General features: G+C 50.3%; 1 protein-coding gene across 3 annotated transcripts in view; it reads left to right on the top strand.

Moving 5' to 3' along the window:
• Positions 1–2,612: 2,612 nt before the first annotated feature.
• Positions 2,613–14,766, top strand: part of LOC131702060 (transmembrane and coiled-coil domains protein 2-like) — a 38,622-nt gene continuing 26,468 nt past the window's right edge. The window contains exons 1-3 of one of the 3 annotated variants that reach the window (XM_059003689.1): positions 2,613–3,009; positions 3,515–3,711; positions 4,622–5,167. In XM_059003689.1, coding sequence (XP_058859672.1) covers positions 3,520–3,711; positions 4,622–5,167 — 738 coding nt within the window. In that variant the 5' untranslated portion in view covers positions 2,613–3,009; positions 3,515–3,519. Of the gene's footprint in view, positions 3,712–4,621; positions 5,168–14,766 lie in introns of all 3 variants that reach the window. The other 2 variants (XM_059003687.1, XM_059003688.1) reach the window with 2 other exon arrangements.

The following is a 14,766-nucleotide window of genomic DNA, read 5'->3' as shown; positions in this document are numbered from 1 at the left end:
TTCATTGTACTGTAATTCTTGATATGTATTTTTTGTATACAACTGTAAGTCGCCCTGGATAATGGCGTCTGCTAAGAAATTAAGAAGAAGAAGAAGAAAAAGAAGAAGAAGGCGGCCATACTTCTGTCGTTCTCTTTAGTTTAATGTGCAGCCTGTGTGAGAGCTCACTTTGTTCCATTTCAGTTAATTGGGTCTCTAATTAGGTCTCTTTTATTTATTTGTATTTATTTGTATTGCAAATAGTCCTTTACATAAATTGCTATATGGTTGATCAATTATTAATGGCGCTCATTGTAGCTTTGTTCAGCTTTTCAAAAGGGGAGACAGTGTGGCTGTGTTAATAATTCATTCAAAGGGAGGGTTTGGTGTCACATGTAACTGACTGTCTGGCATGTATCCATGTGCACAGTTCCAGCGACCCGCTCAGCAACTCCTCTAAGTGACTTTGCTGCCTGACACCTCAGTGATAGGGCTCACATTTTGGGTTACCTGCTGCAGCAATTCTTAATCGGCCAATCAAGGTCAGCAGGACTGTCTCTGGGCAAGACAATGAAGTTCATTTGTGTTATCAGGCCATTATAAAATGGGTCACTAAGAGCACACTAGGGGTGTGGGATGGTAATCTCTTCTACCATGAATTAGTGGCTTTTCCAGGCTATTGATTGCCCTGAGATGCTTGTGATTGATCTGTTGAACAGGTCTGTTTGTGATGTGTTCGTTCCACAACCCTTGACCTAACAGACAGCCAACATAACCAATGTCTGAAGATGACCTAAGACTCTGATCTCCTCTTTTTAACTGGGCAATCTTTCATCGTCCATGCCATGAATGTTATATATTATTAAAAAAAAAAAGACTTAAGAGGATTGCTTACTTTTCACAGAGAAATGAAAAAAGCACATCTCTGTATAAACTGGAAAACGTGGCAATTAAAACATGTTACACAGAAAAATAATTGGAACAGGCCATGGACGTTACACCCCCGTTGCAGTGGGTCATGTGGTCTCTGTGAATGCACTGTTCTGTTTGAAATTGAATTTTAAGCACACTTTATCCTCATTAGAGTGATGGTTAAATACGATTAGCAGTGGCTTGGAGCCAGGTTATAGAGACCTAATCTGACACACAGTATATAGCAGTCAGGGAGGGGGACGGGAGGAGGACTGGAGGGGGGGGGGGGGGGGGGTGCAATGACCTGAGCAGACCTTTATTAGCTAATCCAACACCTTGCAGCAGAGGCATGAAAAACAATCTCAGAGGGGTTTTTTTTCTTTTCATTTTTGTCCCAGTTGTGCAAGTTTGATTTTTTATTTTTTTATTTTGCAATTTCCATTCACATGCACACATGAAGCAGTATCTAATATAAAGTATAAAGCGTGCACTTTGCAAAGCTACTGTGCAAAAATAAACCTGATTGCACTCATTTGTGTTATTATTATTATTGCTTTCTTTCTCTTTTTATATTTTAATAGACACATACAAATCATATATAGGTATGCAGAGTGTGTTACACAACAGATCTTGCTGCCTTCCTCCCACTTACACCACTAGTGTTCCTCCCCATATGCTTTCTGTTAAAGCGATTGGTGTCTTATCTGACTGTATGTTTCAGAATACTGTCTCCACAGTTTCCTCCTCGACGCCCACAGTTTTTCAGTGGGTGTAAAATGCAGTTTTGACCGTAGATAGGGAAGCAGTCGTGAATAAGCAAAAAGAACATTTCAGCATCTGAGTATTATTGTTCTTTTTCACAGGATGCATGGAGATGTACATTCCTTACAGCTGCATTCTGCAAATCACTAACCTTTGAGGTGATGATAATCATAAATACATTTCAGTGATAACCATTGCTTCAATATAAAACAATATATAAAATAAAAGCATTTCCTAACATTTAAGTACTCGTGTATGGATGCACATCTGTGTCTTTGGCGGGGTGTGAATTAAGGTTAACCCCTGATGCTTCACAAATGTATTTTGGCTGCTGATGAGGAGCCACGTGTTCTAAATGAACAGGCATGTTAGAGCATGAATACACACATCACCATGACGACACTGCAGACAGGGTTGTATCCCCAGATACTGATTCAATAACCGGTGGGAAGAATTTCCAAATAAGTTTCATCACAATTAGATAGGCTGTTCCCTTAGATATATAGCTTCCACTATACCCAATACCTTCCACACAAAACGTGCGGCTATAGGTGTGAAATCATTTTGTGGACACTTTTTACATTTTCTCTTTGATTTAATCTCAATCATGTAAATAAAAAAATACACAGTTATCAATGTTGGTGTTATGGTAACCCATTCATATCTGGAGACTATGTGCAGGCAGGCAGGCAGCACTATTGCGTTTATAATTTGCATATGTAAAAGGTGCACATAAAGCGTGCAGTACGTTTGGATAGGTCAGTGATACTGCTTTCCCTGTTTCATTTGCATGTTTTACTCGGCTTGTTTACTAGTAATATTTTTTGAACGCTTTGCACCCTCATTTTATTTGCAGCACCAGTACCACATTGACAGCTCCCAGATACGCGCGAACAACCACACCTGAAACGGGCTCGGCCCCCGCCTGTCACAGTGTTATTGGTTAGCAAAACCCGTTAGCTGGCCGTTCTGGTAATTCATTGGTTACCAGGGCTGTCAGTCTAGCGACGCAAGCAAACTAGTCTGCGCCCTTTTCAGGGTTTGCAGGGTGGAAATGCGTCCACAGCACTGTGTTGTGTGTGATAGGAAAAAAATAAAACCGGCTGCAAAAAAAGGAATTCAAAATTGTTAAACATTTCAAGACGTTTGAATGAAATCGAAGAGGCTCTCGTTTTTTTTTCCTAGCTTGCTTCAGATATCAGGGCTTGCGGTTGTGTATGCAAGTGTGATGCAGTTTAATTTCTGTCAAATTTATAGATGGATCGGAAAGGGAAATAAACCTGTGTCCGGCTGTTCAGCTAACACGGGGCTCGTGTGTTGATGGACGCAGCTATGTTCTGCAGTCTTTATCACAACGTGTGTATTGAATGGTCTTTTTTATTCTTAAAAGCTGAAGGTAGTTTGCATGTGGCGTGCTCTTTAAAAAAACGAGTATTTTTTATCGCTCCGTTTAATTATTATTATTATTGTTATTACCATTCCAGCTTCATTAATTGGTTTTCTTGGAGCTGCATCGAGCTTTTATTTTGATTTTTTTTTAAATAGCGATGCAGTTTTTAATTGCAAGCGAAAGTTTTATCGCGTTGGTAAAACAAATCTATTTTTTTCCAACCTAGATCCAAGTCTTAAATATTATTATTATTATTATTATTATTATTATTATTATTATTATTATTAGAGTCATTTTTGTTTCATGTGTCGTTTTGGATTTTAAGATTTTTTTTTTTTTTTCAAACTGATTTGTACATTGCTGGACACGGTACACATCATACCAGCCGCTAGAGAGACCGTTTTTATCATTATTTTAATTATGTATTTATTTGTTTTACATTTTATTCTTATACAAAACAAAACTACACAGTGAAGATGAAGCGGTGTAAATCGGACGATTTGACCCCCGACGAGGAGGGCGGTAGAACGGGACTGAGTGCAGTTTGTGAAGATGCCCCAAGCGTCCTAATTGTGGAGGTAAAACACGGAGATACCCCAGATTCCAGCAGTGCGGGTGGTACCGCAAACTCTCACTCCACCGCCCGCAGCAAACCTCCGGACTTAAAGGTAATAAAAAGCCATTTTCATGCTTTTTTAAACTAAGTGTTGCGCGCTTGCCATTGGAAGGTGCAGCTGCAGTGAATTAATTAAGGAAGCGAAAGCGGACCGAATGAATTAGTGTACTGGTTTTGCCCCAATTGCCCGTCCTTTTTGCAAATAAATGCCGGTCGTGTTAGTAACAGCCTTGCAGAGAAAAGGCTCCTCCTTAAACGACCTCTGACTTGTTTCTGAGTGGTGTGTCTAATTCTTTTTTGCATTGCCCTGCTTCTTTAGTCAAACAAGTGTGTGTGTTCAGCACTAGCTTCATCATTATTGTTTTTTTATTGTTGTTCAATGTTTGTGTTTTATTAGTGGACTGTGCTGTCTAATCTGGGGTAGATACAAATGCACCTGCGTTATCCAGCACACACTTTTTAGTGTTCTCCCTCGACTGATTCATCTCTTACTTGAATCCCTACTAATTACAGAATACATTCTCTATAAAAATAATAATAATAATAATAATAATACTTCTCACTGCTGCAATGCTAGTTTCAGTCACAATGGGCAAGACTGCACAAATTACTGATGTTTCAAATGAGGTTATCTTTACTGATGGCTTATTGTATCGGCCTTGGACAATTGGTTATTTCAGCCATGATCCATTTTGCAAAATGTTAGTTAACAGAAAATGGCTGGGTGACTTTATTTATGCTAAGTGACACCTTACTGTATCGGGGATTGAAATGAGACTCCCATTGCATAGCAGTTTGGGCACATTCCAGGTTTTGCTGTGAACTTGATTCAACAGACATTATTGTTACCTACGGTTGATTAAAAAAGATTAAAGTGCTCTGGCTTGCACGTTCTGGGTTATGCATCTGTGTTCAGTTCTAGATTGAATGCTCCTTATTTATTTAATTTTTTGGATCCACAGAAAATCCAGCAGCTGTCGGAGGGCTCCGTGTTCGGACACGGGCTGAAGCACCTGTTCCACAGCCGGCGGAGGTCCAGGGAGCGCGAGCAGCACAGCTCCCCGGACTCTGCCCAGGCCCCGCAGCTCAGCGTGGGATACCCTGCCGGGGCAGCAGGGGGGCCGGGGGGCCACTCGGACCACGACTCTGCGGACGAGAAGGAGCGGTCCCCGGAGATGCAGCGAGTGTCCTACGCCGTGTCCCTCCAGGACCTGCCCGCCCGCCCCACCGCCTTCAACAGGGTGCTGCAGCAGATCCGCGCCCGGCCCTCCATCAAGAGGGGCAGCAGCCTGCACAGCAGCAGCCGGCGCACCAAGAGCGGCCCCGCCTCCGAGGCAGTGAAGAGCAGCAGCCCCCACCTGGGCAGGAAGGGCCCCCAGGACAGCTCGCTGACCGCCCTGCTGCACCAGGGCAGACCCCGCTCCTCCTCCACCACGGACACCTCGCTGCTGGCCGGAGAGCCCACCCTGCACTGGACCGTTGAGGAGCCGGAACGCGTCACGGACAGGGTGAGCCTCCTGCCGCTGCGCAGGGTCCCAGTCTATCTGCATGGTTTGCTGGTTTTGCACTTTCCTCCCACAGGTGTGTCGGGGGAGATCCTCTTGCTTGGTGCGTTCAATCCTGTCCTTGTTTAGATTTTGGGGTAACAGTGCATCCTGAATTCAGCGCTTTCTTGTAAATTCTTCGCAGTATGAAGATAACAAAAATATAACTATAATGTGTATCCTGTTACAGTGAAACCATGCTATAATAAAAAAAAAGAAAACAAATATTATTTTATCCTTTAATCCACTTTTTCTTATTTTGAATGGCAGCTACCCTACCTGTTCAAGGCACTGTGTTATTTGTTTGGAACCTGCACCATGGCAACTGACATCACTCTGAACCTTGCTTCTGTCCGCACTTGCTGAAGTTGGCAAGAACCCGCGTGGTGGCCCTGAACTGTGAGGCTATAGTCTGATGTTATTGCCTGAGATCTAATCCTGCAAGATCTGTCTGCTAATGAAATTCCCATGAATGTGTAGCATGGCCTTGTGCAGGAAATGTTCTGATAATTACCCTCTGGGTCTGGGTGGAGACACATCCTGTAGTAGATGATGTACTGCTCTGGACTGTACAGGATTATACAGCACAGGGATGTCAGATTACATGGTGGTTATCTTATCATGCTTGATAAAGAGGGTACAATAAATGCACATACGTCAAGATGCAGTAGATATCCCAGCGCACAAGCCACAGCACAATATGTATTGTGGTGCGAGATAATCTTTATGACTAAAAAAGAGCAAATGATTAAAGCTATTCTTTTATAAGACAACACTTTCATAGGGTGTAAGTGCATACCTTCAAAATTAATGTTCTTTTCATTTTCTTCATGAAGCAACTGTGTGTTGGTTGGCTGTTTTGTTGAGCATATGAAATACTGTTTAGAGATGAATTAATAGCAGGTTGTATTTGACAGATAGCAGGGTTGTGGTTCTCATGTGTCAGGTACAGTAAGCTGGTATTTGTATTACAGCTCCAATGTCAGGTGTGGCTGACCAGACAAGTGTGATTGAGCCAACCTTCAATTACTGCCACATGTTAGAAAACAGCAATAGAGTCGATGGAGACACCGGGATACAGAGAGGATCCACTCAAGTTACATTCAGAGACTTTGATTGGCTGAGTGGGAGCAGGTCACAGAGGGGTGGAGGGTGACAGATTGAACACAGTACTGGAGCTACAGGCAGCTCAGTCTCTGTCACACTGAAGGGCTCAATGGTGCTGTGGTCCAAACTGAGGCTTGTTTCCAATGCATTGTTTGAATTGTGTGTTTATTTACTCTGATTATACAGCATTTAAGACCAACGCTTCATTTACAAAGGAGGGGGAAGCAATGTGAAACTGAGAAGTGATCTGAAGCTGGAGTCTAGCTTGAGAGTACTGTCAGCTTAGTTGCATTTGAACTACATGGCAAACTTTGAAGTTTGTATTAACTCTTTCATGCATTCATTATTTTAAATAGCTGAAAAAAGTAGTTTGTTTATTTAATACACAGGCTGCAGTGCACAGTGGATCACCTATGGGCTTCAGTGCACAGTGTAGGGATAACATGCTAACCCACCTTACTGCCCCAATATTCAGCCCCAAGGAGTCTTTTTAATAAGCATGGGGATATAATCTAATCAGAAACAACAGGAGAATCCTACACAACACAGCTAATATGTTCTGCACACTTATATGTTGCCTCTCTTGTGAGAATATCAAATCTGTGTTCTCTATATTAAACTGCAGCACAAGTCCCATATTTCTGTGCCTGGCCTGTCACATATGGAAAAAAAAAAGACTAGCCCTTTTTTTTCACCTTTTTTGATCACACCCCCCTTCGTTGTGCATGGCTCAGCTGTGGGTAACAAAATGACACTCTTCCAAATTCTGCAGCCACCAGTGCAACACCCACCGTAAAGGTTCTGTTACCCCACCCCTCCCCCCAAACATTGATTTCATGTCACTGCAGCTCGGAGCTGGAATGTTATTTAGGTGTTCAAGCAACAATGGCTGGCTTTTTCCTCTGCTGAATTCAAATTAAAAATCACCCGCTACTGGAGTCTAATTTGTAAACCAGGGCGGTGCCCCGGCTGTGTGCTTGACGGTTGTTCTGCACCAGGGCGGTGCTCTGGCTGTGGGCTTGACGGTTGTTCTGCACCAGGGCGCTGCTCCGGCTGTGGGCTTGACACTTGTTCAGCACCAGAGCGCTGCTCCGGCTGTGGGCTTGACTGTTGTTCTGCACCAGGGCGCTGCTCTGGCTGTGGGCTTGACGGTTGTTCTGCACCAGGGCGCTGCTCCGGCTGTGGGCTTGACGGTTGTTCTGCACCAGGGTGCTGCTCTGGCTGTGGGCTTGACGGTTGTTCAGCACCAGGGCGCTGCTCCGGCTGTGGGCTTGACGGTTGTTCTGCACCAGGGCGCTGCTCCGGCTGTGGGCTTGATGGTTGTTCTGCACCAGGGTGCTGCTCTGGCTAGGGGCTTGACGGTTGTTCTGCACCAGGGCGGTGCTCTGGCTGTGGGCTTGACGGTTGTTCAGCACCAGGGCGCTGCTCCGGCTGTGGGCTTGACGGTTGTTCTGCACCAGGGTGCTGCTCTGGCTGTGGGCTTGACGGTTGTTCAGCACCAGGGCGCTGCTCCGGCTGTGGGCTTGACGGTTGTTCAGCACCAGGGCGCTGCTCCGGCTGTGGGCTTGATGGTTGTTCTGCACCAGGGCGCTGCTCCGGCTGTGGGCTTGACGGTTGTTCTGCACCAGGGTGCTGCTCTGGCTGTGGGCTTGACGGTTGTTCAGCACCAGGGCGCTGCTCCGGCTGTGGGCTTGACGGTTGTTCAGCACCAGGGCGCTGCTCCGGCTGTGGGCTTGACGGTTGTTCTGCACCAGGGTGCTGCTCTGGCTGTGGGCTTGACGGTTGTTCAGCACCAGGGCGCTGCTCCGGCTGTGGGCTTGACGGTTGTTCAGCACCAGGGCGCTGCTCCGGCTGTGGGCTTGATGGTTGTTCTGCACCAGGGTGCTGCTCTGGCTAGGGGCTTGACGGTTGTTCTGCACCAGGGCGGTGCTCTGGCTGTGGGCTTGACGGTTGTTCAGCACCAGGGCGCTGCTCCGGCTGTGGGCTTGACGGTTGTTCAGCACCAGGGCACTGCTCCTGCTGTGGGCTTGACGGTTGTTCTGCACCAGGGCGGTGCTCTGGCTGCTCCGGCTGTGGGCTTGACACTTGTTCAGCACCAGAGCGCTGCTCCGGCTGTGGGCTTGACTGTTGTTCTGCACCAGGGCGCTGCTCTGGCTGTGGGCTTGATGGTTGTTCTGCACCAGGGCGGTGCTCTGGCTGTGGGCTTGACGGTTGTTCAGCACCAGGGCGCTGCTCCGGCTGTGGGCTTGACGGTTGTTCTGCACCAGGGTGCTGCTCTGGCTGTGGGCTTGACGGTTGTTCAGCACCAGGGCGCTGCTCCGGCTGTGGGCTTGACGGTTGTTCAGCACCAGGGCGCTGCTCCGGCTGTGGGCTTGATGGTTGTTCTGCACCAGGGTGCTGCTCTGGCTAGGGGCTTGACGGTTGTTCTGCACCAGGGCGGTGCTCTGGCTGTGGGCTTGACGGTTGTTCAGCACCAGGGCGCTGCTCCGGCTGTGGGCTTGACGGTTGTTCTGCACCAGGGTGCTGCTCTGGCTGTGGGCTTGACGGTTGTTCAGCACCAGGGCGCTGCTCCGGCTGTGGGCTTGACGGTTGTTCAGCACCAGGGCGCTGCTCCGGCTGTGGGCTTGATGGTTGTTCTGCACCAGGGTGCTGCTCTGGCTAGGGGCTTGACGGTTGTTCAGCACCAGGGCGGTGCTCCGGCTGTGGGCTTGACGGTTGTTCTGCACCAGGGCGGTGCTCCGGCTGAGGGCTTGACGGTTGTTTTGCACCAGGGCACTGCTCTGGCTGTGGGCTTGACGGTTGTTCTGCACCAGGGCGGTGCTCTGGCTGTGGGCTTGACAGTTGTTCTGCACCAGGGCGGTGCTCCGGCTGTGGGTTTGACGGTTGTTCTGCACCAGGGCGCTGCTCCGGCTGTGGGCTTGACGGTTGTTCTGCACCAGGGCTGTGCTCTGGCTGTGGGCTTGACGGTTGTTCTGCACCAGGGCGGTGCTCTGGCTGTGGGCTTGACGGTTGTTCTGCACCAGGGCGGTGCTCCGGCTGAGGGCTTGACGGTTGTTCTGCACCAGGGCGGTGCTCTGGCTGTGGGCTTGACGGTTGTTCAGCACCAGGGCGCTGCTCCGGCTGTGGGCTTGACGGTTGTTCTGCACCAGGGCGCTGCTCCGGCTGTGGGCTTGACGGTTGTTCTGCACCAGGGCGGTGCTCTGGCTGTTGGCTTGACGGTTGTTCTGCACCAGGGCGGTGCTCTGGCTGTGGGCTTGATGGTTGTTCTGCACCAGGGCGCTGCTCTGGCTGTGGGCTTGACGGTTGTTCAGCACCAGGGCGCTGCTCTGGCTGTGGGCTTGACGGTTGTTCAGCACCAGGGCGCTGCTCCGGCTGTGGGCTTGACGGTTGTTCTGCACCAGGGCGCTGCTCCGGCTGTGGGCTTGACGGTTGTTCTGCACCAGGGCGCTGCTCCGGCTGTGGGCTTGACGGTTGTTCTGCACCAGAGCGCTGCTCTGGCTGTGGGCTTGACGGTTGTTCTGCACCAGGGCGGTGCTCTGGCTGTGGGCTTGACGGTTGTTCTGCACCAGGGCGCTGCTCTGGCTGTGGGCTTGACGGTTGTTCTGCACCAGGGCGCTGCTCCGGCTGTGGGCTTGACGGTTGTTCTGCACCAGGGCGCTGCTCCTGCTGTGGGCTTGACTGTTGTTCTGCACCAGGGCGGTGCTCTGGCTGTGGGCTTGACGGTTGTTCTGCACCAGGGCGGTGCTCCGGCTGTGGGTTTGACGGTTGTTCTGCACCAGGGCGCTGCTCCGGCTGTGGGCTTGACGGTTGTTCTGCACCAGGGCGGTGCTCTGGCTGTGGGCTTGACGGTTGTTCTGCACCAGGGCGGTGCTCCGGCTGAGGGCTTGACGGTTGTTCTGCACCAGGGCGCTGCTCCGGCTGTGGGCTTGACGGTTGTTCTGCACCAGGGCGCTGCTCCGGCTGTGGGCTTGACGGTTGTTCTGCACCAGGGCGGTGCTCCGGCTGAGGGCTTGACGGTTGTTCTGCACCAGGGCGCTGCTCCGGCTGTGGGCTTGACGGTTGTTCAGCACCAGGGCGCTGCTCCGGCTGTGGGCTTGACGGTTGTTCTGCACCAGGGCGCTGCTCCGGCTGTGGGCTTGACGGTTGTTCTGCACCAGGGCGCTGCTCCGGCTGTGGGCTTGACGGTTGTTCTGCACCAGAGCGCTGCTCTGGCTGTGGGCTTGACGGTTGTTCTGCACCAGGGCGGTGCTCTGGCTGTGGGCTTGACGGTTGTTCTGCACCAGGGCGCTGCTCTGGCTGTGGGCTTGACGGTTGTTCTGCACCAGGGCGCTGCTCCGGCTGTGGGCTTGACGGTTGTTCTGCACCAGGGCGCTGCTCCTGCTGTGGGCTTGACTGTTGTTCTGCACCAGGGCGGTGCTCTGGCTGTGGGCTTGACTGTTGTTCTGCACCAGGGCGGTGCTCTGGCTGTGGGCTTGACGGTTGTTCTGCACCAGGGCGCTGCTCCGGCTGTGGGCTTGACGGTTGTTCTGCACCAGGGCGCTGCTCTGGCTGTGGGCTTGACGGTTGTTCTGCACCAGGGCGGTGCTCTGGCTGTGGGCTTGACGGTTGTTCTGCACCAGGGCGGTGCTCCGGCTGAGGGCTTGACGGTTGTTTTGCACCAGGGTGCTGCTCTGGCTGAGGGCTTGACGGTTGTTTTGCACCAGGGCGCTGCTCCGGCTGTGGGCTTGACGGTTGTTCTGCACCAGGGCGGTGCTCTGGCTGTGGGCTTGACAGTTGTTCTGCACCAGGGCGCTGCTCTGGCTGAGGGCTTGACAATCTGTTGACAATTTAATTCTGTTGACAATCTTTTCGTTCTTTACTTGTGTTTAATATTCGATCAGTGTGGAATATGCACAAATAAAACAAAATTGAGGGCAGGGAGTAGGGCTGAGTGATCTGGGCGTAGCTGGGGGATTATGGCATCCTGGTCTTCATTCCACCCGTATCCCTAAATTACTTAATTGTACCATGATTTAGGTCTTCACCTGCTAGTTATTTAATGATGCCTAGAAAAACTGGGCTTCAGACCTCCAGGACAAAATTGTACATATCAAGCCTTCTACTACTTAATTCTCAATGCCTTTTTGACTTCATGACGTGTGACCACACTTCACCAGCCGCTGTGATCCATGCAGCGATCATGCGAGCAAGCCCTGTTCCTCGCCTTCTTTCCCCACTCTGCTGTGTGTGTTTTTATACGGTGAGCGCTTTCTCCATGTCTCCTGCTCGGGGCCTGTTTCAATGCATTCTATTCAAACGACTACGGCAGCAGTAATGTGATTCCAGCCCCTTTTGTTTGGTGGTGATGTCATGGAAACTCAATGAGCTCAATCTTCTCCTGCTTCCTCCGAGCTGCAGCAGAGCTGTGAAAGGCGTTGCTAACCCTCAGGGGCGTTTTTTTTTTTTTTTACTTATTTACAAGGAAGATTAAAAGCCTGTGATGAAAAATATCAGATGTTTCTATCCTGTGTGGGACAACGGTGGTGTGACTGCTGATAAAGCGAGCAGACAAGCCCAGCCCTGTAGTGCACCAACACAGCAGGCAGTGGCTGTGTTTACAGAGGTGCCGATACACACGTTGACTTGTGTTGTGCAGCGACAGTGGCCTCTAATATGAATAAAGTGGCCCGGTGGGGGTGAATTGATGCTAATATTAAAACTGCAAGCGAAGCTGCTGATAATGTGTTTTTTTCTTTTTCTGAAAGAACACCAGCTTCAACTGCAGGTAGAGCTTCTGCTTCTAGCATCCACTGAGGATAAACCTGCTCTTTTATATCTACTGTCAGTGGTTAATCACAGGCAGGTCTAACTAGTTTTACAGCCACAGAGGAACTTGGATTCTGATTTGGGCTTCCCCGATTAAAACTACCCTCCTGAATACAAATGTGGATAGAGGTGCCCGGCATTGCTACTTTCAACATTTTTACTACCTTCAATCAATTCATTGAAGCAGCAGAAGTTGCTAGCCAGGCTATTGAAATTTCCGATATCTTTCCTTCCGCTTGCCTGTTTTTTTGTTCAGTATTCCTGGTATCCGGGTCGACTTGGCAGCGTAATGCTCTTTCCTGCACAAGCAGGATGCATTTCCATGAATAAACGGGGATAGCGATGAAGTCTTATTGTCTGAGTGTCATTAGGATAATGAAATGATTTGAGAGCCAGTGTTGCAGAGCATGCCAGTCCCTGTGCAGCCTCCACAATGCTTTCAGCATGCTTCTACCAGTCCCCGATGGCAGCACAGATACAGACCTGAGTCACGACTGTGTAAGGGCTTCACAGGAGTGGGATGTGGAAGCTGCAGACAGCGAGCTCACAGTGTGATTGTTTCATCCGTCTAAATGTGTATCTGTGAACTTGAGATCTGAGATGAAATTCTTCAGCATGTTTGTATGCACATGCTATATGCAGGTGCATTCTGTGAGTGTCTTCGATTGGGCTAAGCGTGTTCCCTTTGGAGCTGTGTGTAATCCAGACAGTTCACTCTTCCAGTATTAAACAAGCAGAGCCAGCTGTGTGTTCTGTGTGGAGCTGGTGTTGTGAGACTGACTCAGCAGAGGAGAACAGAACGCTCTGTTCCCCAAACTAGTCCATTAGAGCAGCATTATGCTGGTAGATGTATTATTATTATTATTATTATTATTATTATTCCTAATGAGTTTCTTTAGAAAACAAACACTGTCAAAGCCTGTTGGATAGCTGGGATCCAGTTTTTATAAGCAGAGCATTCTGTTGTTTCTCTCTGCTTAGCAGGAAACAATACAGACCACACAGTTACATAAAGAGCATATTCAAAAGCCCCATTGTTCTCAGGAGATGTATATAAGGATAAAGAGTTACCTGCTACACAGTTATTTATTGATGAATCTGTGTTTTCCAGTTCAACAAGTAATTATCAAAGATGATTAACTAGACATTCATTTCCAACTGTAATAACATTTTAAACCACCCCAGATTATTTACAGAATGATTGATGGACGAAGTTTATTATTGAGGCAGCAGGGACACGATTGAAAGCTTGTTATGGAAAGCGTCTGGACAAAACTACAGAGCAGTACAGAGAACGTATTCAACCTGGCACACTCTCATTGAAAACTGATACGCAAATATATACGGGCGATTGATCGTTCCTTGAGGAATACCCGATTAGCGATGCTGATTTCACCCACCGATTCAAATCATTTCTTACAAGAGGTCTGAAATACTGTAATTCAGGTCTTTCAGTTCACACCACGTTCAACCCCTGTCCTGCTGTCGGGCTCCGAGGTGGAAGGAAGCCGGCTTGCAGTCAGGGATGATATTTATAGCCTCTCGCTGCCTCGACTTATTGTTCTGGGTTCCTGCCAGAAGCTGTCTTGACATTTCCCATGCGCTGGCCAGGTGCTGCTTGTGGGGAAGCGTGTGGAACTAGAAACTGAGATGAAGGCTGGGTGACTGGGGTTTAGCCGGAGGATGACGGCTGGGAGGAGGGCTGGGTGACCGGGGTGTAGCCAGAGTATGAGGGCTGGGAGGAGGGCTGGGTGATGGGGTGTAGCCGGAGGATGACGGCTGGGAGGAGGGCTGGGTGACGGGGTGTAGCCGGAGGATGACGGCTGGGAGGAGGGCTGGGTGACGGGGTGTAGCCGGGGTATGAGGGCTGGAAGGAGGGCTGGGTGACCGGGGCGTAGCCAGGGTATGAGGGCTGGGAGGAGGGCTAGGTGACCGGGGTGTAGCCGGGGGATGACGGCTGGGAGGAGGGCTGGGTGACCGGGGCGTAGCCGGGGGATGAGGGCTGGGAGGAGGGCTGGGTGACCAGGGTGTAGCCGGGGTATGAGGGCTGGGAGGAGGGCTGGGTGACCGGGGTGTAGCTGGGGGATGAGGGCTGGGAGGAGGGCTGGGTGACGGGGTGTAGCCGGAGGATGACGGCTGGGAGGAGGGCTGGGTGACCGGGGCGTAGCTGGGAGGAGGGCTTGGTGACCGGGGTGTAGCCGGAGGATGACGGCTGGGAGGAGGGCTGGGTGACCGGGGTGTAGCCGGAGGATGACGGCTGGGAGGAGGGCTGGGTGACCCGGGCGTAGCCGGAGGATGACGGCTGGGAGGAGGGCTGGGTGACCGGGGCGTAGCCGGGGGATGAGGGCTGGGAGGAGGGCTGGGTGACCAGGGTGTAGCCGGGGTATGAGGGCTGGGAGGAGGGCTGGGTGACCGGGGCGTAGCCGGGGGATGAGGGCTGGGAGGAGGGCTGGGTGACCGGGGCGTAGCCGGGGGATGAGGGCTGGGAGGAGGGCTGGGTGACCGGGGCGTAGCCGGGGGATGAGGGCTGGGAGGAGGGCTGGGTGACTGGGGCGTAGCCGGGGGATGAGGGCTGGGTGACCAGCATAGCCAAGGGATGTAGCTCTGCTGGCTTATCCTAGTGGACACAGTGCAGAGCCCCCTCCGTATTC

The sequence above is a fragment of the Acipenser ruthenus genome, chromosome 29, assembly GCF_902713425.1.
Source record: "Acipenser ruthenus chromosome 29, fAciRut3.2 maternal haplotype, whole genome shotgun sequence".
Taxonomy (NCBI): domain Eukaryota; kingdom Metazoa; phylum Chordata; class Actinopteri; order Acipenseriformes; family Acipenseridae; genus Acipenser; species Acipenser ruthenus.
This window is presented reverse-complemented; position numbering and strand designations above follow the sequence as displayed.